Consider the following 24,496-nt stretch of genomic DNA (forward strand, 5'->3'; position numbering starts at 1 on the left):
TCACAGATAAACCAGCTTGGATTGATCAATGGCCGCTAAGCAAAGAAAAGCTCGCCCAGATTCATGAATTAGTACGTGAACAATTAGAAAAAGGTCATATTAAGCCAGCCACCAGTCCATGGAATACACCAATTTTTACTATCCCTAAAAAATCAGGGAAATGGAGGCTGTTACATGATCTAAGAGCTGTTAATGCAGTGATGCAGGACATGGGTGCTTTACAGCCAGAATTACCCTCTCCTGCAGTGCTTCCAAAATAATGGCCCCTATTGGTGATTGACCTAAAGGACTGGTTTTTTTACAATTCCCCTACATGAGGATGACAGTGAGAAGTTTGCTTTTACAGTACCATCTATTAACAAACAAGAGCCAGCAAAACTATATCAATGGACTGTTTTACCTCAGGGAATGAAGAACCAACTATTTGTCAAACTTATGTTGCCTGGGCGCTGACACCTCTGCGCAAAAAATACCCTCATGTTTTATTTTACCATTATATGGATGATATCCTGATTGCAGGAAAAGACCTGGACCAGCATCAGATTCTACAAGAAGTGAAGCGACAGTTGAGCATCTCTGGGTTGGTGATCGCGCCAGAGAAGGTACAAATGCACGCCTCTTGGAAATATTTAGGTAATATTATCACTGATGCGCGCATTTATCCTCAGAAGGTGACAATTAAAACAGATATTGCTAACTTAACAGATGTTCAAAAGCTAATAGGTGATATCCAATGGGTACAGACCATATGTGGTATCACAAATGAGGATCTTGCGCCACTAATGCCTTTGTTAAAGGGCTCAGTAGAGGCTGACAGTGCGTGGAAACTGTCCCAGCAGCAAATACAAGCAATAGAAAATATAGGAAACAAGATAGTCAATAACTACAGTCACCAATATGATCCTGACTTGTCTATTAACATTGCTGTGATAAGTCAAAACCAGCATGTAATGGCAATCTTGATGCAATGGAATTCAGTAGCAAAAGACCCATTGAGGATCTTGAAGTGGATATTTTTGCCATATAATTTGCAAAAAGCAATTGCCATGAGACTAGAGGCAGTTGCAAAAATAATAGTTAAGGCCAGGAAATGTCTTCTGGAAATAGCAGGTATTGAGGCAGAAATGTAGCTTGGACCAGCCAGCTTGAATAAAGATGGTAGGGACAAGTTAATGCAGCTGGCAAACTACTTCCAATTATCAGAAACAGGTGCTGCAAGTTAATCAATTGGGCCTTGGGTGATCTCATGGGCAGAAGCAGCATATAAGGAGGTAGCTATCAAAGGAAAGATGGCTTTGAGTCAAGTCTGTTGGTTGTACTATGTTGCCTGTGTACATCTCTGCACATGCATTACCTAGATTCTCTACGTCGTTGAATGAATGTTGCTTGCACCACTATAACAGCTCTCCATTCAGTAAAATGCTTAGCAGGGCTTCCCAAGCATCAACTACATTTTAAAGCAAGCACATGAAGCTACGACAAATGTAAGATGGTTGGTTTCTCTGTTATGAAGTGTTTTGTAATACATTCTCATGAAAGATGCTTGTGAATTTTAGTAAGGAATGACATAAAGGATCTGAATTTTGTCTTGAATCAGTCAGTTTGTAGGTCTAGGAGAGCTTGTTTCATCATGTTGAAAAAGGAAATCCTGTGAAATATATTAAAATCCAGATGGAAGGAGGTTTTTTTAAATATTTTTTTTTTCTTATCAGGTTTGTCAAAATACCAGTAAGGTTATGGAACTAATAAACTAAATCCTGTGCTCACGTGACTCAATTGCCTCTCGTATGAAGATAAGTCTGACTTAAAGATTGAAATATATGAAGTGTTTATACAGTAGATGTGAAATGAGTATATCTAAGTATTAAATCATGAGCAAGTGTTATCCATCTGCTAAGTATATTAATGTACTACATCATGTATACTTTAATGTGCTTATATTAAATTTAAAATGATGGAAGGCAATCAATTTGGATATTTGAAAATGAAAGGCTTTCCCAGCTTTCCCCCTGCCCCAGCTCTCCCCCCTAAAACAGTGAAGTAAGTTGTTATCTGGGGTTTTTGGTGACTTTGTGCTATCTTGGCAGATGTTATGAGCGGCTCAATGAGCAATATCGTATTACCAAACCTGCCAGAGAGCTGAGAAGTGAAGTGAGTCACAGAAGTGCTGTATTCTGATTCTATCTTGTATTTTAGCCATATAAGTATACCAAAGTTGAGTAAAATCTTATTTAGAGTGTAAGATGCACTCTAATTCAAAGGCTGAATTGAGTAGGAGTGAGAGGAATGGAGGAAGTAGAAGAATGCAGATACAATTCAAGTCCACAAATAATGAATAATATATAAACTCTATTTGAAAGCAGAAATATTTGGAATATAAAGTTTTAACTCTGTCTTAGAGCATGCATGACCATTATTAACCATTCAAGCATTTATCTTTGTGTGTGTCACCTCAGTTCCAAGACAGTCCCAGACTCCAGTTTCTACTGTTATTTATTTTCTGCCTTCTGCATTTCTTGACCATGTATGCAAAATATTTTGCAAACTGAATGCAGCTTGTTGTTTCAGCATATGAGTGCCTATTTTTCCCTGCTCTGTTTTTGTGTCAAGTTTGTGTTGTATCTGGTAAAGAAATCCAGTAGTGGATTGTGGATTGGTCAGCCAGAATACAGCACGCTGTAGACATAAAAATATGGAAAGAACTCCAGACACTAGCCCTGTCTGGTGGAAAATTGTTATCTGCAAACACCATCCACATCTTCAAACACAGATCCTTGAAATGCCAACAGTAGCATCTTGTGTCATTACTTTTGGCCTGGTTGTGTACAAGATCTGCTGAAACGTGGCATTTAGAAACCGAATCTTCAAAGTGAGAGCACTCCCCTCCTGGTGGGAAGCATGGCCGCCTTGGGTTTGCATGCACAAGCACTTCAGCAGATCTTATTTAAAATTCTCTTCTTTTTTTTTCTTTTTTGGCTACTGTTTGCGTTGGGAGTGCTGCAGATCTGCCATTTCTTACACTCCACCTGCACGTGTTAATAGCCAGCTCAACAGATCTGGGGTACAGTTCTTATTTCAAGCTGCTTTGTTCTAGCTACCAGATACAAAATAGACTTTTAAAGAATTTTAAGTGTTTTGTAACCTGAACTTACATGGTATACCATCTTAACTGTAGTGTTTGAGATATGGTTCCTGACTGCAGGCAGTTAAATTACTGCTTGCCTATTTGAACAGCCATCTGGTTTACTCCTTGAGTAAGACTTTGACTCCTTAGACCAAGTTACTCTAATTCAAAACCTATAAATCTTCACAAATAAAATTAAAAAGAAAAATAGAGGCTTTTTTAAGAGAGATTAAAAAAAAAATCCAGTTATTTTATTGTATGGATAGCATTCCCAAAAGTGCTACAGCAATCTGGTTTCAATCTTAGCTATGATCCCAAGTAGATGTCTTCTTGACTCTGGCATCATCATGGCTGCAAAATAAGAAGCAGGCTCACTGGCACTGAACACATGCATGTCCTGGATTCACTCTGCCTCCTGCTTGAGGAAAGCTGGCAAAAGCAGCAAGGCTGAGTCTTACATGGTTTTTGTCCAGTTTATTGTGTTTAGATGGGGTAAGCATACTGCAAAGCTGCCAGTTGTCCACTTGATGGTATCAAGTAACTGAACATGGGAGGGTACAGCAGCTTAATGCTCTCTATTTGGGCAGACATGGCCAGATAGTATTATAACAGGTAAACCATCTATGTTACATTTTTCACCTACACAAACAATTTCTGTGCTAGATTTAATCAGACTATGCCCAAACCAAGCTTTGACAAAAGGAAAAATATACGTTTAAGCTAGAGCAAGGAGGAAGGTTCCCACTGATCTCTCTCCTATCACTGTTCCTCATGATGATTCCCTTTGTCTGAGGATACGTGTGAGCAGACATGCACAAAAGGTATGGATGAGACATGTCTCTTTTCAAAGGTGGAAACCAGGCAGGGCCAAAATTTCTCCCAAGTGTGTAGAGGCATAGCTACCCATTGCAAAAAAAAAAGAAAAAAAACCAACCATTTCTTAGAGTTGTCTTTGCCTGGCTTGGGCTTTCACTCTATCTAGTATGGCAGAATTTTCTACCTGTCCCAGATGGAAAAAGAAAGGTTTCTTATCCCAACTCTTTTGAATGAGATTTGTTATCCAGTAAGAAAGTGGCTTTGCATTGTGTTCCACAGAAACATGGTGATTTAGCTCATTTGATGATCTTTATGATGGCAAGTACATGTGAATCTAATGCAACAAGGGACTTTCAGTCTCATGCTATTTCATTCTTGATGTGGAATATGCCTCATCCAAAATAAACAGACAACATGATGCTGGGACAGAAAGATGCTTGGACACAAAGCATCACAAGGCATCTTTTGGCCAAGCAAAACGCAGAGCCAGGTACACTGATATGTGGGTACATCATTGTCTATGGCCCACACAGGACACCGAAGTAGCCAGATAACATCCATATCTGCACTGAAATGAGAAGAGCTGGTCTCAGGAGGAAATTTCACTCTGGCCTAGAAAAGGTAGCACCTACTGGAAAACCGCACAGGCAGTGGCAGGGTGCGGGCAGCCGCCCTGTCCCTAGCATCGTCTCGGTAACCCCCTGCATAAAATGAGAATCATGTTCTGAGGGTTTGCAGCTTCACTTGGCTGCATGTCACCACGAGTAGGGGTGAGTAATGGCACTGGTGAGAAGCAGCAGGGGGTAATGCTAAGCACTAGAACTGGCGCCAATGGCTCCCAGCGCCTTGCAGGCCCGCCAACTGCTCCAAGGCAGCCTGGGCACTGCTCATACCATGCTCAGGGAGCCCATGCTATGCACCAAATAAGAGCAAGTGGGTATAATTTGTTTTCATCTGTCAGATTATTAGTTCCAAATACCATTTCATCTTCTTATTGCCAAGAGATAGTCTGTGAGCAAATTCTTGTTTTGAAAAGAGCAGTTGTTATTCAAGAGCCTTGATCATAAGGTATGTGCGCTTGGGGGAATTTGCAAACTGTCCATTGCTATTATTAACTGTTTACGTGAAGAAATTATCATCTAGAGCTATGTACTCATGGTTTCTTCACCCCGACTAGGGTCCCTGAAACTTCTTTAGAACAGAGAAACATGAATTACAAAGAATAAATGACTAACTATGAAGTTCTGGTATGCTTTATTCAAAGTCTAAGTAATTTTACTGAAACCCACAAAACTTTTTGGACCCATGTCTTCATGGCAATTGTGATTGCTTGAATACTTGGGAAACAATAAGTAATAAAATTGCATAAATGTGACTTCATAAGGAAACCTGATTCATAGTACAAACCAGCACTCTCAGTCTTATCTGAGAACTGCCATAGCTGGACAAGTCTCTTTTTTATCCCATAAGCCTTTACATCTTGTAAGTAGTCAGTATTCACATGAGTAAGTGCCAACTAGGGCTAGATTTGTGTTCCTCCATACTCTGATCTTGCTTTCACGAGTTTCTCTGGTTTGAGAAGTTTGCTGGGCCCAAGAAATTCAACACAAAATGCTACATAGGAGATGCACTGTGGTGATACCAAGGTGGGAACCAAACCACAACAGGTAGATGCATCATTTGGCAGATAAGTGGTGGAGGGGAAAGGAACAGACACTGACCAGCTTTCTGCCAGGCTGCAGGTGGGGTTCTTTGGATGTTGATTCTTCTTTTGCAGTTGTACAAACTAGGAGGAATGAAAATAGGTCCATATGCGTGGAGGAAGGAAGAAGCAACTTGGTAAATAAAGAAGGGAAAGAAAATCAGCTAAAACGCAACCGACTCTATGCAACGGGGAGTTAGTGCATGCTGCTCTTTTGAAAGCAAGCCCGTCGTGTGTGCGTGCCCATCGGGAGCCAACTCCTGAATTATACACGTTTATCCTCCGTGCTCTAAAAAAATAACGTGAGGACAGAGCACTCCCCGTGTTTTATGCCGACGCCGTGGGCATCACTGCCCCGTCATAAACCGCCGTAAATTACGGGCAGTTTTCCAGAACTACCGTGTCGGGGCCGGCCACCTCTTGCAGTCCCTTCCGCTGTACCTCCCAGCCGCGGACTCTCCCCATCCCCGGGACGGCGGCGCCCCCCTAATTTGTTAGTCTAATACCCCGCGAGTCGTGCATAGATTATGCAAACGAAGCTCCCGCCCCGGCCCGGCCCGCTCCTCCGCCTAGGTGAATAAATTATGTTAATGAGGACGGGGAGGTGGGCGGGGGAGCGGCGGCTCTGCGGCGTGGCGCGGCTGACAGCGGGGCGGTGCGGGGGCTGCCTGCCGCCTGCGGGCTCTCCGTACGGCGCGGCGCGGCTGCTGGGCGCCGGCGGGCAGGTGGAGGGGGAGCAACAAGTTAGGCAGCGGGGAGGAGAGTGGGAGGCGGGAGGGGAGTGGGGTGGGGGGTGCTTCCCGCCCCGCGCCTGAAAACCTCTCTGACAAGTGGCAAACCGTTAGCAGAGCACGCTGCTCCCGCCGAAGGGCGGGTGGAAGCCGCGGGAGGCTCCCAGACCTGCTGACAGGCTTTCGGATCCTCGCACCCCTCCCTCCTCGTCGTCCCCCCACCCCCACCTTGCTGCGGGGCTGAGTCGCGACCCGCTGCCGGGCAGCGTGCGGTGAGCGCCGCCGCTTCGCCTTGAAAGTGTGTGAGCCGGTTGCGGGCTTTTCTTCTACTTCTCGCATCCCCCCCTCCCCACCCCCAAATATCATTGTTTCTCCTTTTTGTTATTTATTTTCTTGTACTTTACTGCTATTATTTTTGTTGCCGCCGTTTGTAAACTAATTGCCTCCATGGGGGGCGGAGGAAAGGAAATCAAAGCTGCCGCAGCTGAAGGGTGTAAGAGCACGCCGGGGAAGAGCCGCGGAGTCGCAGGACGGGATGGCAGCGAGAAGCCCGGCTGCGGCGGGGACCGCTGCCCGCGGCGGGCCGGGCCGTGTGGCTCGGCGCTGGCGGCTTTCCTCTCGACGCTGGCAGCCGCCTCCTGCGTCTACCTGGGGGTGCGGACCAGTGACCTCCAGGCCAGGGTGGCCGCCATCGAGGGCGCCCGCGGGGGCTTCTCTGCCGCCGACCCGCTCTCGCCGCTGCCCGGCTTTTCCCTGGAGCAGCTGAACGCGATGATGCAGGAGAAAGTGGAGCGACTTCTCGCCCAGGTGTGCGGGACGGGGGTGGCTGCTTTCGGCCCGTCTGTATGCCGGGGATTGGGGACGATGTACACGGGGTGACGGGAGACCTGCTGAGGCGATGGGGGAGGGAGAAGCGGGGAAAGTGATCCTGCATCCCCGAATGACGGCGGGGCCAGGGGAGAAGCGGGCGTGAGAGCTGCTGGGGGATGGGGGTGGGACGAACACTTGCGGCGGAGATGGGAGAGAGCCGGTGGCGTCGGGCTTGTGTTTTATTGTTGTGGGGGGTGGAGAAGGCGATGAGATAGCTTGGGCCGGGTCCAAGCGGAGGGGCCGGCGGTGGCGGCGCGGCCCGCGGGATGGCAGTGCGGCCCCGCTCCCGCACCCGTCCGCGCCGGCCGGGAGCGGTGGCGGCGGCGGGGCCAGGCGCTGAGCGCCCGCGCCTTCCTTCTCTCGCCCACAGAAATCCTACGAGCACTTGGCACAAATACGAGTAGTGAGAGAAGCGCCTCCAGAGTGCAACTGCCCACCAGGTAACCGGCACGGCTTGGGAATCTCCTCTCTGAGGTTTCTGATTCTGGGGGTTTTGGTATCCCGTGGTTTTCAAGCACACTTAATAGGCATCCAAGGGATGCCTTCAGTCAACAGTTGTAACTTGGGTGAAAAAGACGTAAAGCCTAGAATCATCTGTTCCCACTGTGGTGCTGGATTGAGATTAACGTTAGTTAAAAACCCTGGTTAGGCTGAGTGATGCCAAACAATAACAAATATGAAGAAATTAACCACCTACCCTAGTGAGAAGAAATATATTCTGCCTTAAACTGGGTAGCGCTGAATCAAGGCCTCAGCTTGGGAGATAGAACAAAAGTTACTAGCAAAAACATCAAAAATTTATAACACGGACTGAAATATTGGGAGAGCCCATTGCAAGTTAGCAGTAATATATCCGAGAGCTTTTTGGTCTCATTTTTTTTTTTTTTTGTAGTCTTGGATGAAAGCAGTTTTATACTGAGAGTTCAAAACTGTTTGTGTTGTTCAAAGCCAGTGATGTCCCTCGACTTTGAAAATGGGACTTCCCAATACTGGAATCGGTTGCCGATACACACACTGTGATGTTTCCCATGGTTTTTTGTGCTGCTTTTTGACAGTCTGATAACTGTCAATATAATTTTAGTTTTATAAACCTCTGCTAATAAGATGCCATTTGAACTTTGGTATTTAAAAGTTAAGAAAATAATGCCAGTGTTTCATGGGATGATGTAGGAATTCCAGCATCCTCTGTGTGACGAAGAACAATAGACATAGTATACTTTACAAACCTTGCCACTCTGTATGAAAAGACATCTCCTCTGCAGGTGGAGTATTGACTGTCAACAAGACTTAAGCTGACGATGTTTGCCAATAGGATGTGTGATAGTACGGTGTATATAAGGAAGGAGATCTTCTAGTTTAGGGTTTATCTCCTGCCAAAACTCATTGGTCTGAAAGGGCTAACTAATCTCATTGTTAAAACTGACTACAGTGGTTGGTACAGTATTTTGCTGATCATACATACGACTGAGAGCAGAGTGTTGGCTGATATAGGAGTTACTGTGGCTAGCATGAAGAGAACAATATATATGACTAGAACTGTTTTAAAAGAGTACATGGAATTGCTCAGCTCCCAGCTATTTTTGGTAAGGAGCATTGGTTTCCTGCTGTACTATGTATGATATTTTTTTTTCTTCTAAGGCTAACACAAGCATACAGTGTTGATGTTATATTTTTCAGATGCTCAACTACAATGAATTACAAGATTCAAGTTTGTGTACAAATGACAGTTGTTGCTCATGTTGTATGCAAAGACATATTCTGTGAGCCTGAAACGTTGAATGTGATGCCGAGCTCTCTCACTTTTCCTTTTCCTTGTTTAAATTAATCTGTTAGAATACTTTCACTTACTGTTTTCATACTAAAGGTCCATATCTACTTTTTCACAGTCTGTGTTGTGTGCTGCTTTACTTCCTCACTGCCACTAGAGCTCCACATTTTACCAATTTTTATCTGACCTTTTTTCTTAAGAAGTATGTTTTATTAAATACATAATGAGCAATAGAGTATTTCTGATGTGTGTTGATAGGTGAAAGTCAAAATAAAGTGATCTGGGAAATATTTTCAAGGGAGAAAGATTCAAAAAAAATGAGGAAAACTTACAGGAGTTATTAAATGTAAAAAAAAAAAAAAAGAGTGGAGAGGACTAGCTGGTATGAGGATTAGAAATGTGATATGGAGCTATTCACCTCAGGGTAGCTATTTCACTTTGGAAGCAAGTTTTGTAGTGACTGAAAGATGCTGCCATGTGATAGCCTCATTATGGACAGCTTAAAATGAGTTGATGCTCTCATGCTTGTTGCCAGTGGACAGGTGTCTACCTCAAAATGGTATCATCTTGAGAGCCTTGTCTGAGAGAACAAGGGGTGAGTGGCACCACCTCCCAAATATTGTGCCTTCCTAACTGCAGGTGTTAGGCAGAACAGAAGGGAACAGAGTCAATAAATTAATGTTCCTTCATTTAGTTCACTTAATTGGTTAAAATTTCTTCTTGACTGGATAGTATAGCTTTTGTTTACAACCTTAATGCTGCTACTACAAATTTAGACTACTGTGTTCAGAAAGGCATTTGGTTTAATAGGAAAAATATCCTGCAAACTCAGTGTTTTTTCTGTTGCCTGCTCTTTGAGGAGCCAAAGAGTAAATTGCCTCTTTACTTCCCCACATGGTTCCCTTTTTTATTGCTTTATTCTCGCCAGCTTCTGCATTTCTTCCCCAGGTTTCTGTAATAATGAAATACGTGTCTGTTAGAGATGACTTCGGAAGGCCTTCATGGTACAGAGGTGATCTTGGAAACACCCCTGTGCTGTGAGAAAAGGTTGCTGCCAATTGGCTACCAAGACAGTTTCCATCATCCCGCTCTTCAAAGAGAAATAAAGATTATTTAAAAATAGATTACGTTGTTCTCAACCAAAAGAAGAGAGGTAAATTCAGTCTGAAGATAGGAGGGTGAGAATGTGGCCTCTGTTTTAGGACTGAAGTTATGCAACTGGTGTAGATCTCAGTAGCTTGAGATGTTCATCCTCTGGTGGCTCTCCATGGTAGGAACTAGCACATTCAAAGGAAATTTGGTTTAAAAGGCTTAGATACTAAAGGCAGCCAGGTTCAGAACTGCCCACAGCCTGCAGAGCTGTCCACATGTAGCTCCTTTTAATTCAGCAGTAGCCTTGAACTTTGTCTAGAGTGAAGAGTGGTTACATTTTTCTTTAAAAACTCTGTTTTCACTAAATGTGGTTTTTCTAATGTTTTCTGTTTTCTTATCTCCTCACATGGTGTTTCTTCTATATTAGAGTTTTGATTTTAATTCTGCAGGACTAAAACCAGATACCAAATATTTAGTAAATATTTTTAAAATGACAATAGCAGGCATTCTTTCTCCCTTAAAGCAGAGTAATAAAGTTTGAAAAGTAAATGCATGCTGACATTCCTCTTAAATTACCTCAGCTCTAACAGGAGTGCCAGCTTAAATCCCATGCTTACAACTAGTGCTGCAGCCACTGCTAGCAGTTAGTCTTCTGCACAAAGAACTGGGGGGCAAATTGAGTGGCTAAAGTAATTTCAAGTGTATTAAATAAATTTTCCTTTGCCAGATTCATTATTTATTGTACGTGAATGTTTCTGTCCTGCAAAAGATGAATGGAAAAAGTAGGTACATAGGTAATTATTTTATATGTTTGAATCTTCCTTTAAATGGCTGCAGGAGCATAATCAGCTTTTATGAGGAACAGTCAAGCACAGTGCTGGATACTTCTTAGCAAGTGCCAAGAATTATACTGTTGTGGAAAGAGCAACATGTGCAGAAAGCACAGGAATACTCCAAATTCAACAGTCTTAAGAAGTTCTTAGGTTTTCATAGATTCTTCAGACTTTCCTCTTCCAGAAAGCATTCACATCTACACCTCTGACCTGTAGACTTCCACAGAAATTAACATACACTTGCATGTTTTGGTGAATTGATCTTTTATATACTGTAAGGGTCAAGTTCTGACACTTGCAGTTGTGGGACATGATGTTTAATTCTGCAAGTGGTCCTCAGAGCCCTCTCCTGGAGTCAGATCATATCGGCAGTAGTCAAGTCCACTAGTATAGAGAGTTCAAACTTGGTCAGCAGGAAGGCTAGCAGGTGATTACATATAGTTCTGCATGTCCCTGTTGTCCAGTTTTGGGAAGGAATTACTTTTTCTCCCCTTTTGATGAAGAGCTTAATAATGAATGTATTCCTGGGAAAAAAAGCCTCTATGCTACACTATGTGTGTTTTCTGTAGCTTACGTGTAAAATAATGAGGTTTGCAGATTTTGTGGGTTTTTTGAGGTTTTTTTTTGGATTGGTTTTTTTTTTGGTGTGCATGTGGTTTGTTTGGCTGTGGGGTTTTTTTTTGGTTTTTTTTGTTTGTTTGTAATTTCTTTTTCTGCCTAGAAGATTAGCTAAACTTATTTGTGAGTACCTGATAAAATTGACCAAACTAGTTCACCTTTGTTTTTCTTTTGATCCACAAGCAACATTTCTTCCTTTGCTTTGCTCTCTAGTATTGTTCCCCTCAAGAAACCTGCATTTTTTCCCCCCGTCTTGTGTCCAAATACCTGTGGCTTCAAACTCTTTCCAGGCATGGACACTATCATAACTCTTCTTTCCTAGCCAGCTATTTTGAGCTGATTTGGTAATCATGTCATCTTGATTCTCTGTTCCAGTCTTAATGTGCTTTATAGTTTGGCACTTGAAGTACCTCCTGTTTCACCATGGAATTTGCTGTAATCAGATCACAAAGTTTGCTTTAGTGTAGTTATGTGTATATAATCTTGTTCATTCAGGAGATCAAATGCTATAATGTTTTTTGGGTTTTTTTGGTGGAGTTGGGGATAGAAAATACCAATTGATATTTTCTGTTACATTCACACTAGTAGGAAAACTGTTCTACAGCTACAGTTCTTCAGGAAAATGAGTATTTTGGTAGCAGCATGAATGGCAAAAATCAGTGTATTTTTTTAGCATCCCAGTACTGTTTTTAATCTTGTTAACCACCTAATGTTTGTTTTGACATGCAGTGGAAGTACAGTTAAGGCACTCCCTCTTATTTCCATGTGTTCCATAAGGACTGTTTCCTGGAGCGTTTTGATTAGCGAGGCTGAAAGAATGGAGAAGAAATCGATTTGAGGGATTAAAAGAATCCAGAAATAGGTATAAGCAGGATGTGACTTTATTTTTTAAAGTAAATGATCACAGGAAACAGTTCTGTAAAGAGGGAAGAGGTAAAGAGGAGCTGACTTAAGTATTTACCAGTAGAGACATGCAAAAGAAAATACAGATAGATGTAGAAAGCATCCAAAGTGTTTTCCCATGTTACTTAAAATTCCAGAGTGTGCTATCTGAACCTAGCTCCCAGCACTACTTATTTCTGCCATGTTTGTATCATCTATTTGCTGAGTGCAGTGCTCAGCTCTAATTTTGTAATTTTTCTGACAGGGCTTTGAGTTCTCCTTTCATACCTTCATTGGTTTGATATTTTTCACTTCAGTTCCTATATAAAGATGTTTATTGATGTGCAGCAGCATGCAACCTTCTGAGTAGTCTGTTGTCTTGTTTGGAAGCCTGATTGAAGATACTGTTTTCTCCTCACAGAATAGCTAAATATATTTTATTGGCTAAGATGTGACCTTTTAATTCCCTTCCCTCTGGGTAAGGAGGTAGAGTGTGCAGCATGATGAATGAAACATAATGTGGCTCAAAGGAGAACTGATTGACAGCAGGCTGCACCAGATTTCTATCTTTTGTAATACTATTGATGTCAGTGGTGGAATAACAAAGGTTGATTTGACCACAAAAGTGTTATTTGCAGAAGGTTTTTCTATGACTTGAATGAAAATTTATTGAACTTGCATTTTTTTTTCAAACAAATCATATTAAAGGGAAGGTTTAATTATCTGCATAACTGTTTTGTATTATATGAGACTAATAGTAATGTAAGACTATATATGTTCTCAGATGTCCTTCTGTGTGGCAGCTATCCATCTTGAACTGCTGAAGTATCAAAGCAGTACAAGTACAATGAGTCTTGCAGTATGAGAAGTGGCCATTAAGTCCACTTCTGGAACACCTACCCTCTGCCCCTTTCATAGAATCACAGAATGGTAGGGTTTGGAAGGGAGCTTTAGGAATCATCTAGTCCAAGCCCTTGCTAAAGCAGGTTCATCTTGATCAGGTCGCATAGGAACACATCCAAGCGGGTTTTGAAAACCTCCAGAGAAGGAGATTCTGCAACCTCCCTGGCCAGTCTGTGCCAGGGCTCCCTCACCTTTACGGTAAAATAGTTTTTCCTTATGTTTAAGGGAAGCTTTTTGTGATCCAGCTTTTGTCCAGAAGATTTCTTTCTTCTCCTTGAGTTGCTCTAATAGCTCCTTATCCATCCATGCAGGCCTCTTACCCCCTTTTCCTGATATTTTTTTTTTTTTTTTCTACTTGTGGGCATATACGGATCTTGGGCTTGGAGGAATTGATGCTTGAAGACTGACCAGCTTTCGTGGGCACTCCTACCATCTAGAATCCTAGCCCATGAGATTCCTCCAAGCAGCTCTTTGAAGAGGCTGAAGTTAGCTCTCTTGAAGTCAAGGCTCACAGTCCTGCTTGGTGTACTGCTTCTTCCACACAGGATCTTGAACTCCACCATCTCATAGTCACGGCAGCCAAGGTTGCTTCCAACCTTCACATCTCCTTCTTTATTTGTCAGCACAAGGTCCAACAATACGCCTCTGCTTGTTGGCTCCTCAACCACCTGTGACAGGAAGTTGTCATCAACATTCTGTAGGAACCTCCTGGACTGTGTGTGCTTGGCTGAGTGGTTTTGCCAGCAACTGTGATACTGGGTGGTTGAAATCCCCCATGAGGACCAGGGATTGTGGTTGTGAGGCAGCTCTCAGCTGTTTGTAGAGGGCCACATCCAGTTCCTCTTCCTGATCAGGTGGGCTGTAGCAAACTCCCACAACAGTATTGTCACCCACAGTGCCTTGCTCCTTAATTCTTACCCACAAGCACACAACTCATCCCTGCCCAGGCAGAGCTCAATGCACTCTAATTGCTCTCTCACATAGAGAGCAACTCCACCTCCTTGCCTGGTTGGCCTGTCTTTCCCAAACAACACATAGCCCTCCATGGCCACGTTCCAGTCGTGAGCTGTCCCATGATGTCTCTGTAACTGCAATGAGGTCATGGCCCTGCATCTGCACCCACATCTCCAGTTCCTCCTGCTTATTCCCCAGGCTGTGTGCGTTGGTGTACAGGTTCCTTAAAGGGTAGCAATTTCTTGACTATGTGTTTTCAGAAGAACAGCACTACTGCACTTGTGATACAGCACTTATCCTCCTTTCTCCCTTCTAAATTTGCTGGCTGCAGCTTACTACCTGTCTATTTTTTTGGTATACTTAGTACAGTAAAAATCATCCAGTTTTGAAAACAACATGGCTGACAGCAGCTGTCTTTATAGGACTGTTTTAGGTTCCCAGATAGAAACATATAATTAATATGTCCAAGATACCAACCCTATGAAACCATCCATCTTAGTTTAACACACACAGAACTTGATCCATGTTGCTAACTACAACCTCTTCAGGAAGGCTCAGCTACACAGAGTTCTATTCCCCTTCATTTTTTCAGTTGATTTCCTAAGTCAGCCACAAAAATGAAAGTATCTGCTTACTTAGAAGATGTGAGAAGGTGTAGAATGATACTGGCTGTAAGAAACACTTTTCATTCTATACCATTGAAACTGCGTGAACTTGATGCTGCAGGCTCATTTTTTGTAAGATTGTGGGCTGTCATGCTTTTACTGGTTAGATTTAGAGTAGAGCAGTGCCTGCTTAAATTCATCTGCTTGGTCTTTTAATGAGATTAAGTTAAACAGAAGAAGCTGTTTGTGAGAACTTAATAAAAATAAATGCCAGGGCATTTTCAGAGTGCTGAGTTTGGAAGTGAAAGATTTATGTGTAACTTTTTTTTTTTTTTTCCCCTCCTCTATGTAGACTTGAATAACTTTAGAAATACAGGTTGGGTTGATATCCCAGGGGATCATCTTATTCATACTTCTGGGCTTTGGATCAAATGTATGTAGGCCATCATTGTCAGATACTTCCTTCCATGTGTGCCTCATGTTAAGAGCCTCACAGAATCTCAAGGACTGGAAGGAGCATCGAAAGATCATCTAGTTCAACCCCACTGTCAAAGCAGGACCACCTAGAGGAGGTCACACAGGAACTCATCCAGGTGGGTTTTGAATGTCCCGAGAGAAGGAGACTCCACAACCCATCTGGGCAGCCTGTTCCAGTGCTCCGTCACCCTCACAGTGAAGAAATTCTTCCTTGTATTTATTAGGAACCTCTTGTGTTCCAGCTTATACTCATTGCCCCTTGTCCTACCATTGAACATCACTGAGAACAACCTGTCTCCATCCTCCTGACATTTGCTCTTTACATATTTGTAAACATTAATGAGGTCATCCCTCAGTCTCCTCCAAGCTAAAGAGCCCCAGCTCCCTCAGCCTTTCATCAGAAGGGAGATGCTCCACTCCCTTCATCATCTTTGTGGCCCTGCACTGAACTCTCTCCAGCAGCTCCCTATCCTTGTACTGAGGGGCCCAAAACTGGACACAGTATTCCAGGTGCGGTCTCACAAGGGTAGCGTAGTGGAGGAGGAGAATCTCTCTTGACCTACTGCCCACACTTCTTTTAATACACCCCAGCATTCCATTGGCCTCTTGGCCACGAGGGCACATTGCTGCTTCCTCAGTTAAGTAAGTGCTGCTCTGTAAACAGATAAATGTTTGGTGCAAGAAATTGCTAGTGCACACATGTGCCTTAGCTAAAATAATCTACCATTTCAATATTTCCATAGGTTGTGTAGCTTTTAGCAGACAAGCAACAATTTCCTTGTTTGTGAAGTAAACCACTTGTCCTATCCATTGTGTTCATGAAGAAAACCTGATCATTGTACTCTCCTTAAACATTTTTTAACAATATATAGGAAGACAGTCGTATCTGCAATGCACACTATAAAACTCATTCTTTGTACTCTGTTGTATTAAACTTGATTCTCAGTTATATATGCAGATGTGTGTTTATAGGAGTAAGCATTTACTTGCAGTAGTAAATATTGCATGCATATTTGAGGAGAACTATTTCTTCTTATGTCTGGAAAGTTTTGAAACATAAGATGATGCCTGGTGAGATTTTGACGAAATACTAAGTCATTATACACCCATGTAAATCTTTATTGCAAATATATGTTCTTATGATCATCAAAGCTATGACAACAGTCTTTGGTAGGGCAGAGAAACAGTAAATGGAATGCAGAAAGAGTGTAACAATAGAGGTGATAAAACTGGGTTGTTACTGTTTATTTTAGAACAGTCTGAGAATTAATGCAATGATTTCAGAGACTTCTGCTTAGACTTGCTCAATCAAGAACAATGTAGCTTTTAAGTAACTATAGTTTGTCCTACATTGTCTTAAAAATTGAGCAGGAAGTTGACAAATGTATTTTTCTTTAGAATGTGTACAGATGAATTACATAACAAAATAAATGGAGGTCTATTAAAATTAGTATTTTTAATTTAGTCTATATTAGTCATTAGAATGACCATCTTAGTTTTGTTTGTGTATGATACTTACCTTGTAATCATTGATGTGTTGGGCAAGTATATTTGAAAATTTCTTTAATGATTTGTATACTCTTTTAAAGTGCATAGGAATTTAAATTTGGGTCTTTATGACTATGACTTAAAGATTTTTTTTTTTTTCATAGATGTTTACCTTTTGGTTTTTTGTCTTGTTTGGGCTCACAGTGGAGAATGCATCACAAAATCCCAGATTTTTGGAGAGGTTGAAAAGGAGGCTGCACAGGGAATAATGATGTATGCAAGTCCTAAGTATCTTCCCCTATTCTTCTGTGGCCCTTGCACAGACTCAACTGAAGAAGCTTTGAGGAGAAAGGTATCAAATGATCTTTCTCTTTAGTCCTCTTTTTAAGGCAGTACACTGTACTATATGATGTTTCTGATAGTCTTTCACACTCTGCCATAACCTGGACACACAGGAAGTTGCCTGCTGAGTTAGTTATACAGAATATAGCTCTCTGTAGCAGGGAAAATCTGCATAAAGCCAGGTGGTTGATCTGCTGCTTTCCGCTGATTGAAATAGCTGGATTGTACCATTTACTGGTACTACTTCAACCTATTGGTACCTGGGAGGTGCTTCCTCTGAGCAGCAAAGATTTGTGGAAGTGTTTTACTTTCAATTTTTTTTTTTGTTAAGAAGCAGAACCAATTGGTTCATAAACTTGATCTTCCTACCCTTTTGAAGTGTTTTTGTACTCTTAGGAGTAAGATACTGTAGAGTAAGAGCTGTAAGTATCATGGAAGGAATACTGTAGAAAATAAGTAATTTTAAGGCCTCTTTTGTTTTGCTATTTGCAGTTTATGCTGTCTTAAGATACCTTCCACTTGAGTATTGTCATGGTTTGGCCCAGCTAGTACAGCAGCACCACGACAGTCTCTCGCTCAGTGCCCCCATCCACCCCCACCCTCATTAGGATGGCAGAGGCCCAAGCAAAATGGGAGTAAAAAGATAAGCAAGGTTGTTGTGTATTAAGACATGGGCAGGGAGGGCTTGCTGCCAATTACAGTTCTGGGCAAAACAGACTCCAATACTTGACTTAGGAAAGTAGGAAAGTTTATTCTACAAGACACAGAATGGAATAAAAGCAAAAAGGGAGTAGGATGATGAGAAAATTACAACCAGCACTTTAAGAACTCCTTCCCCCATCCCTCCTTTCTTCCCGGGCCCAGCTCACTGCTCCCGATATCTCTACCTCCTCCCTCCTCAGTGGCTCAGGGGGGCAGGGAATGGGGGATGTGGTCAGTCTCTCACAGATGGGCTCTGCCGCTTCTGTCTTCTCAGATGAGGATGACTCCTGGCATTCTTCCCCTGCTCCAACACGGGGTTCCTCCCCCGGGACACAGTCCTTAATGAACTTTTCTGGTGTGGGTTGCTCCCAAGAGCTGTGGCTTCTGCCTATACAGGGTCCCTCACATGGGATGCAGTCCTTGGTGAATATCTCAGGCGTGAATTCTTTACCACAGTTGCAGTTTCTGCAGTTATAGGCTCCTTCTCTTAGGAAAAGGCCTCTTCTGGGCATAAGTTTGATAAGCTGATTGCTGTGGATACTGGGTCCCTTCCTCAGGACATGGCCTTTTCCAGCCATAGTTTTAAAGAAGAAAATCACTGCCCCTGGCTTTGGGTCTGCACTGAAGTTATTGGGTCCCCCCCACAGGACACGGCCTCCTCTGGCCATAGTCACCGTCCCTGGCTCGGGGCCTTTAATGAAGTGAATCGCTGCCCCTGGTCTGGGGCCAGCTTTAGCAAAATGAGTCTCTGCCCCTGTTACGGAGTCATTATCAAAATGAGTCTCTACCGCCAATGTGGGGTCTTTAAAGAAATGAAAATAAATCTCAGCTTCACCAGTTCTCTCCATGGAATTCAGGGGAGTCTCTGCTCCAGCACACCTCCTCCTCTCTTTCATCACTGACCTTGGTGTCCGCGTGGTTGTTTCTCTCACTGTTCCTACTCCTTGCACGACCACCAGCCAGAAGAAGAAGAATGGCAGAAGAAGGAAGAAGATGGAGGAAGAAACCTCCTCTTCCGGCTTCTTCTTAAAAAGTGATCTTGGAGGCGTCTAATTGGCTCAGCCCCAGAAATGGGTCTGTCTTGGAGCTTGGGAGAGTTGTGAGCAACTTCTTACAGGAGCCATCTTTACAGCCCCTTCCCCCTTACCAGAAATGGCTGTCATGTCAAACCATGACAGTATTTTCAATCCCCCTTCTCTGAATTTAGTAGCACTCAAAAAATTCATACCATAAATCTATGTTAAAGGTTTAGCGTATGAATGAGGTTCCTTCCTTAAGTATAAACTAATTCTTAGCATATTGTACTTAAGATTATGCTGAAAAAATGCTATTTAAAAGATCTTTCCTAAAATTGGGGTGAGGAACACAGAATGAGTTTTGAATCTAGGATAATGTATTGAAAATTTGAGACCAAAATCTTTCATCAGGAGATGTGGCTGCCATTGCAGTGATAGGTTAGTGTATGCATATTTGAAAGGAGAGCAGTACCCCGTGATCTGAAGTATGTTAAAACTCTCTGAAAAAGATATTTCTGTGATTAAGGTCATGTACAATCTGTTAGAGCAGAAGCATAGCTGGCTATAAACTGGTAGTAATAGTCGTGTTGCTAGGAAATGACGTCAGGTTTCTTGCATATCAGAGCTTCAACTGGATGATAGTAGGCTTTTCACAGAGGATGGCAGTGCTGAAATTCAAAGTGTATGCATCTTAAGTCACGGAGGTATTTCCTCTAGCTGGCACCTCGAATAATCTCTTAAGAATATGAGAACCATATTCTCATATTCTTGAAGGCACCTCTCCTCTTCTTCACCCTGTGCCATACTGTCTGAGTAAGCTCCTGTTTCGATTCCCTTGATGTTCTTATGGGAAGCTTTGATACCTGAGCACAGAGGATTAAAAGGATAAACTCCGTAGTCTGTGTATTAATGTTCTCTACTCCAGTCACAGAGTCTACATCTAGATAATACTCAATGGCATCACTGTGAAAAATACTGTGAAGTGTTGGCTGGACAGTCTCTGTACTGTCAACTCTTCTACTGCTTTTTATCAAATGCTCCTTTAATGTTTGTACCTCCACTGCTGTACTACTGGTTCCTGTCAGTTGAAGGATGACAAATGTTGAGAACTGTCACTTCAACTTGACATAGATATGATGTAATACAGTATTGCTTTCACGCCCTTCACTTCTCAGACACAATAGCAGTCTCAAACTTTAGTAAAAATTCTTTGTGACTTGTAGTTTTGTCCGTGTAACAGGAGATGGGTTCTGTGCAGACATACCCAAGTGTAGACCACAGCTAAGTCATTGATAAGGTAGTGGCAGGGCTGAGCTTGAACTCTGCTTTTCTTTTTTCTCTGTCCTGGTGGATGATAGTGGTTATGTAAGTTAATAATGTGCAGCTTGGGGAATGATTTTAGATGGTACTTACAAATGTAGTGGTATCACAGAAATGGATTATGGTGTTTGCTATAGCAATCTCTGTGTGTTTATGGAGAAGTCACAGTTCAGTAAGGATCGTCTTGCCTGTGTTTCCCAAGTGATTCCTGTGAGTAGACACACAGAATACTGATGAACTGGAGAGGCTGAAGACGCAGTGGTATGGCATCAGTTTAAAATGAACCAGTGATTAGACAGCTATTGTCAATACTTACTTAGAGGTCATGTCTTTGTGACGATGACAGCCATGTTTGCAGAAGGCTGGAGATGTTTCTATGTGTGGAGATGAAGTGTTTTTTCCCAGTGCAGCAAGCATGTAAGTGCACTGTATTTCCTTAGTGTTAAGGAGACTAGTTTTAGTGAAGAGAGATTAGTGTTTTAGTCTGACAGTTATGGATTTCACTTTAGGACAACTTTGCATAATTCCTTAGTTTGAATTCCAGGCTGAGCCACATCCTAATGTGCAGCAAGAGGACTTTCTTTTAGCACATTCAATTAAGAGGCAGCACATAAGCCTTTAGAGTGGCTGGATAAAAAGCATGAGCCTTGAAAACTGAACCACCAGCAATGAGGGAGAAATACAAGCCTGAAATCCTCAGGTTTGGTTTTTGGTGGTGTGTTTCCCCCCTCCCCCCCCCCCCCCCCCCCCCCAAAACTGATTCACTACTACAAGGTGGTCTCTTGATGTATTCCAAACAATTCCGGCCCATTTTAGGATAATAACACAAAATTAAGCTGTTTTCAATGTATATTTTAACAACTGAAGGTCTGGAAACACCCTGGAAAAAGCTCTCTCATAGGAAGTTTAAAGGACTGCACCTCAGAGAAAACATTGTGCATTATGAATTACAGTAAAAATGATTAAGTAACAGTTCTGTATTGTAATTGTACTCCTTTACAGGATTGTAAAAGTAGGATAGAATGCCTTCATATTTGAGTTCTTTCATCTATAAAGTAGATTTGATACATTAACTGAATCATGCCAAAGACCCGTAAGTGCAAAATATTAATAATTTTGAATAAAGTTGCTGTCTTAAGAAGCAGGAATTTCCTTCTCTCCAATGCATTCCTCTCATCTCCTTTTTAATTTTGTTATTTACCTCTCTGTGCTTCATTTTGATCAGCAGTACAGGATGTAATCAGATGGAATCTGTTGGAGTATCATTGCTGGCAGTCACATGTTTGTTTTCTGAGGATACTGAAATGGGATCTTGTCTAGTGCTTTTTCTTCTGTCCTTAGGTTACTGAATCATCATGTGTGGCAGTAGTTGCAAAATATTAACTTGCAACTGAACTTTTGGGAACTTTTTTTAAAGGATGTGTTGTTTTTAAAAACAACCTAACCCAGAAGAATCTTCTTAATTGAACAGGTGGGCAATGACAGCTCAGGTCACGTATGCAGGGATTGGACTAGCTGCTAGTGCTACTGCAGTTTCTGATGTCTAAACATTATTTTATTTTTAACTGAAGGTAGGTAAAAGTAGCTTTTAACTGGAATTCTGACCGACAATAATCAGACTTCATACACATTACTTCAAATTCATTCGTAGTTCTATCGACTTTAAGTGATATTAGTAGTTACTCTGGAATCTGAGAGCTTGGGTCGTGATTTTTCCTTTTTTTTTTTTTTTCTTTAGATCCTTGTGCATACCTTGTGATATTATCAGTCATTATCATCTACTTCAACTTTGATATGCAATTCTTTTCCATCATACAAATACTAGTTTTTATTTATTTTCCATTTAGTTTATCATTTATTCTTTCCATTCTCTGAGCAAAAACATTACATATGTATCTACTTCTAGGACTACAGAATCAGTTTTATAATATTTTAAGAGTTCTGGCTGCACTTAAGGACAATCAGAAGAGTGGAAATTGTTAAACCTATTTATCTTTACTGTAAAGTTACATATATTCACATCTCAATTTATAGTTCACAGATCTAGCGAATATTGTTCTGAGGCTTATTGACTGTTTAGAAGCCATTAGATAAAGCTACTAAAAATCTTGCAAAAGTGTTCAAAACATCAGTACTAAGGGACAGAAAAAAATAGACTCATATATATAGCTGGATCTTCATCTTATTTTCCTTACCAATGTGGCTCAATTCTGCATATGCATGTGTTTTTTCTGCTCAAATAGATTGTGCAAGAGATGATCCCTCTATTCAACTCAGACTGTTCTCTATGAACTAGCATTCCCATTCCCCAGTTTCCTGGCACTGTGCTTGAAAAGTTACTATTTGTTTAAGCCAGAAGTTCTCATCCTTTCTTTATGGAAATATTAATTAAGATTTTCCATAACACTGCACTTAGTAAGTTTCTTTGTTTGTGTTGGTATGAAAAGTTGAAGATCCCTGTTTGAACTGTCAAAATCTGGAATAATGCAGAGCATCTCAAGTTGGAAGGGACCCACAATGATCATCAGGTCTAACTCCTTGCTTCTCCCAGGATGACTTGAAACTAATCCACATGACTGAAAACATTGTTCAGATGCTTCTTAAAGTCTGATAGGCTTGATGCTGTGACCACTTCACTGAGGAGAATGTTCCAGTGACTGACCACTCTCTCAGTGCAAAACCTTCTAATGTTCAATCTGAATTTGCTCTGGTGTGGTTTCATTCCATCTCCTCCTTCCCTGTCTCTGGTCATCAGAGAGAGCAGATCAGCATCTCCTACTTCACTGTCCCCCTTGAGGAAGTTGTAGACTGCAATGAGGTCAGCCCTTAGCCTTTTCCAAGCTAAACAAGACAAGTGACTTCAGCAGCTCCTGGTAAGTCTTGCCTTCAAGGCATTTCACTATCCTGGTTGCCCTTCTCTGATCACACTGAAACAGTCTAATACTCTTCTATTGAGGTGCCCAAAACAGCACACAGTACTTGAGGTATGGCTGCTAGTGCAATTCAGAGTGGGACTATCACCCTCCTTGACTGACTTGCTATGATGTGCTTGGTGCACCCCAAGACACGATTAGACCCTTTTTGCTTCCAGGACTCGCTTGACTCATACTCAACTTACCATCAACCCAGACCCCCAGATTTCTTTCCACAGGGTTGCTTTCCAGTCTCTTGTCTGCCAATTAGTATGTATGACCAGTTTATCATCACCCCAGTCATGGCCTTCCAACACAGGGCTGTGGGGTCTGAGGGCCCATCATCCGTGTTGAAGAAAGAAGTCAAGAAAGCATTAAACATCCTGCTTTGTATACATTCCCACTTGTGAGGTGACTGACATCATCCACTAATGGACCAGTGTTATCTATGATCCTCCTTTTGGGGTTAACATATTTTTTTAATAGCCCTTTTTGTTGTCCTTCACAGTGGTGGCCAGCTTGAATGTTAAATGGGCTTTGGTTACATAGGTTTTTCTCCCTGCAGTGGCAAACGGCATCTCTGTGGTGGTCCTGTATTGCCTATGCTTGCTTCCAATGTCCATACACTTTCCTTTCTAGAAGATGCCTGCACAGCAAAGCCAGCCCTCTGTCCTGCTTGCTTGACTTCCAACACTTTGGAATTGCCTGTTCCTGTGCTCTGAAGAGATGATTCTTAAATAATGACCAACATTTATGGATCCCAATGCCTTCAAAAGCAGATTCCCAGAGGACCTTACTGACATCAGCAGCCTGAAGTCTCCTCTCCTCATATGCAGGGTCAAAATTTTGCTGACAGTTTTTCTTATGTCACTAGTGATTTGAAATGCAACAACTTTGTGGTCACTGTGACCAAGATAGCCACCATTAACCATTTTGCTCACCAGTTCCCCTCTGTTTACAAGCAACAAATCTAGGAGGGCACCTTTCCTAGTCAAGTCCCTTAGTACCTGCACCAAAAAGTTATCTTTGACATGTTTCAGGAGTGTGCTAGCAGAGGGGAGAATACCTCAGTCTATGTTTTCAAAAGAGATGTCTATACTCTGAAGAAAATATAGTTGTCAAAGACTGAGATAAGTGAGGAGGAATACACTATAGTAGAGATAAAGAGCCTGGCTTTTGCATAAAGTGTTGACCAGGATAGTCTTGCAAGATAGTCTAATGAACAAAAAGTAAAGATTGTCACAGTCTCAAGAGGAAAAATAGTCTCTTAATATTTTTACATACAGATTTTCTCTTGCAGCATCTGAGAAAGGTTAGCTAAGGGTGATAGAGATTATCTCA

At 42.0% G+C, this 24,496-nt stretch overlaps 1 protein-coding gene across 1 annotated transcript in view; it reads left to right on the top strand.

The window, feature by feature from the left end:
- The first annotated feature begins 6,820 nt into the window (after positions 1-6,820).
- COL25A1 (collagen type XXV alpha 1 chain) overlaps positions 6,821-24,496 on the top strand; it is a 314,147-nt gene continuing 296,471 nt past the window's right edge. The window contains exons 1-2 of the mRNA XM_061993189.1: positions 6,821-7,180; positions 7,614-7,683. Of these exons, the coding sequence (XP_061849173.1) occupies positions 6,821-7,180; positions 7,614-7,683 (430 nt within the window). The remainder of the gene's footprint in view (positions 7,181-7,613; positions 7,684-24,496) is intronic.

This window comes from Colius striatus, chromosome 3 (assembly GCF_028858725.1).
Source record: "Colius striatus isolate bColStr4 chromosome 3, bColStr4.1.hap1, whole genome shotgun sequence".
In the NCBI taxonomy this organism is placed as follows: domain Eukaryota; kingdom Metazoa; phylum Chordata; class Aves; order Coliiformes; family Coliidae; genus Colius; species Colius striatus.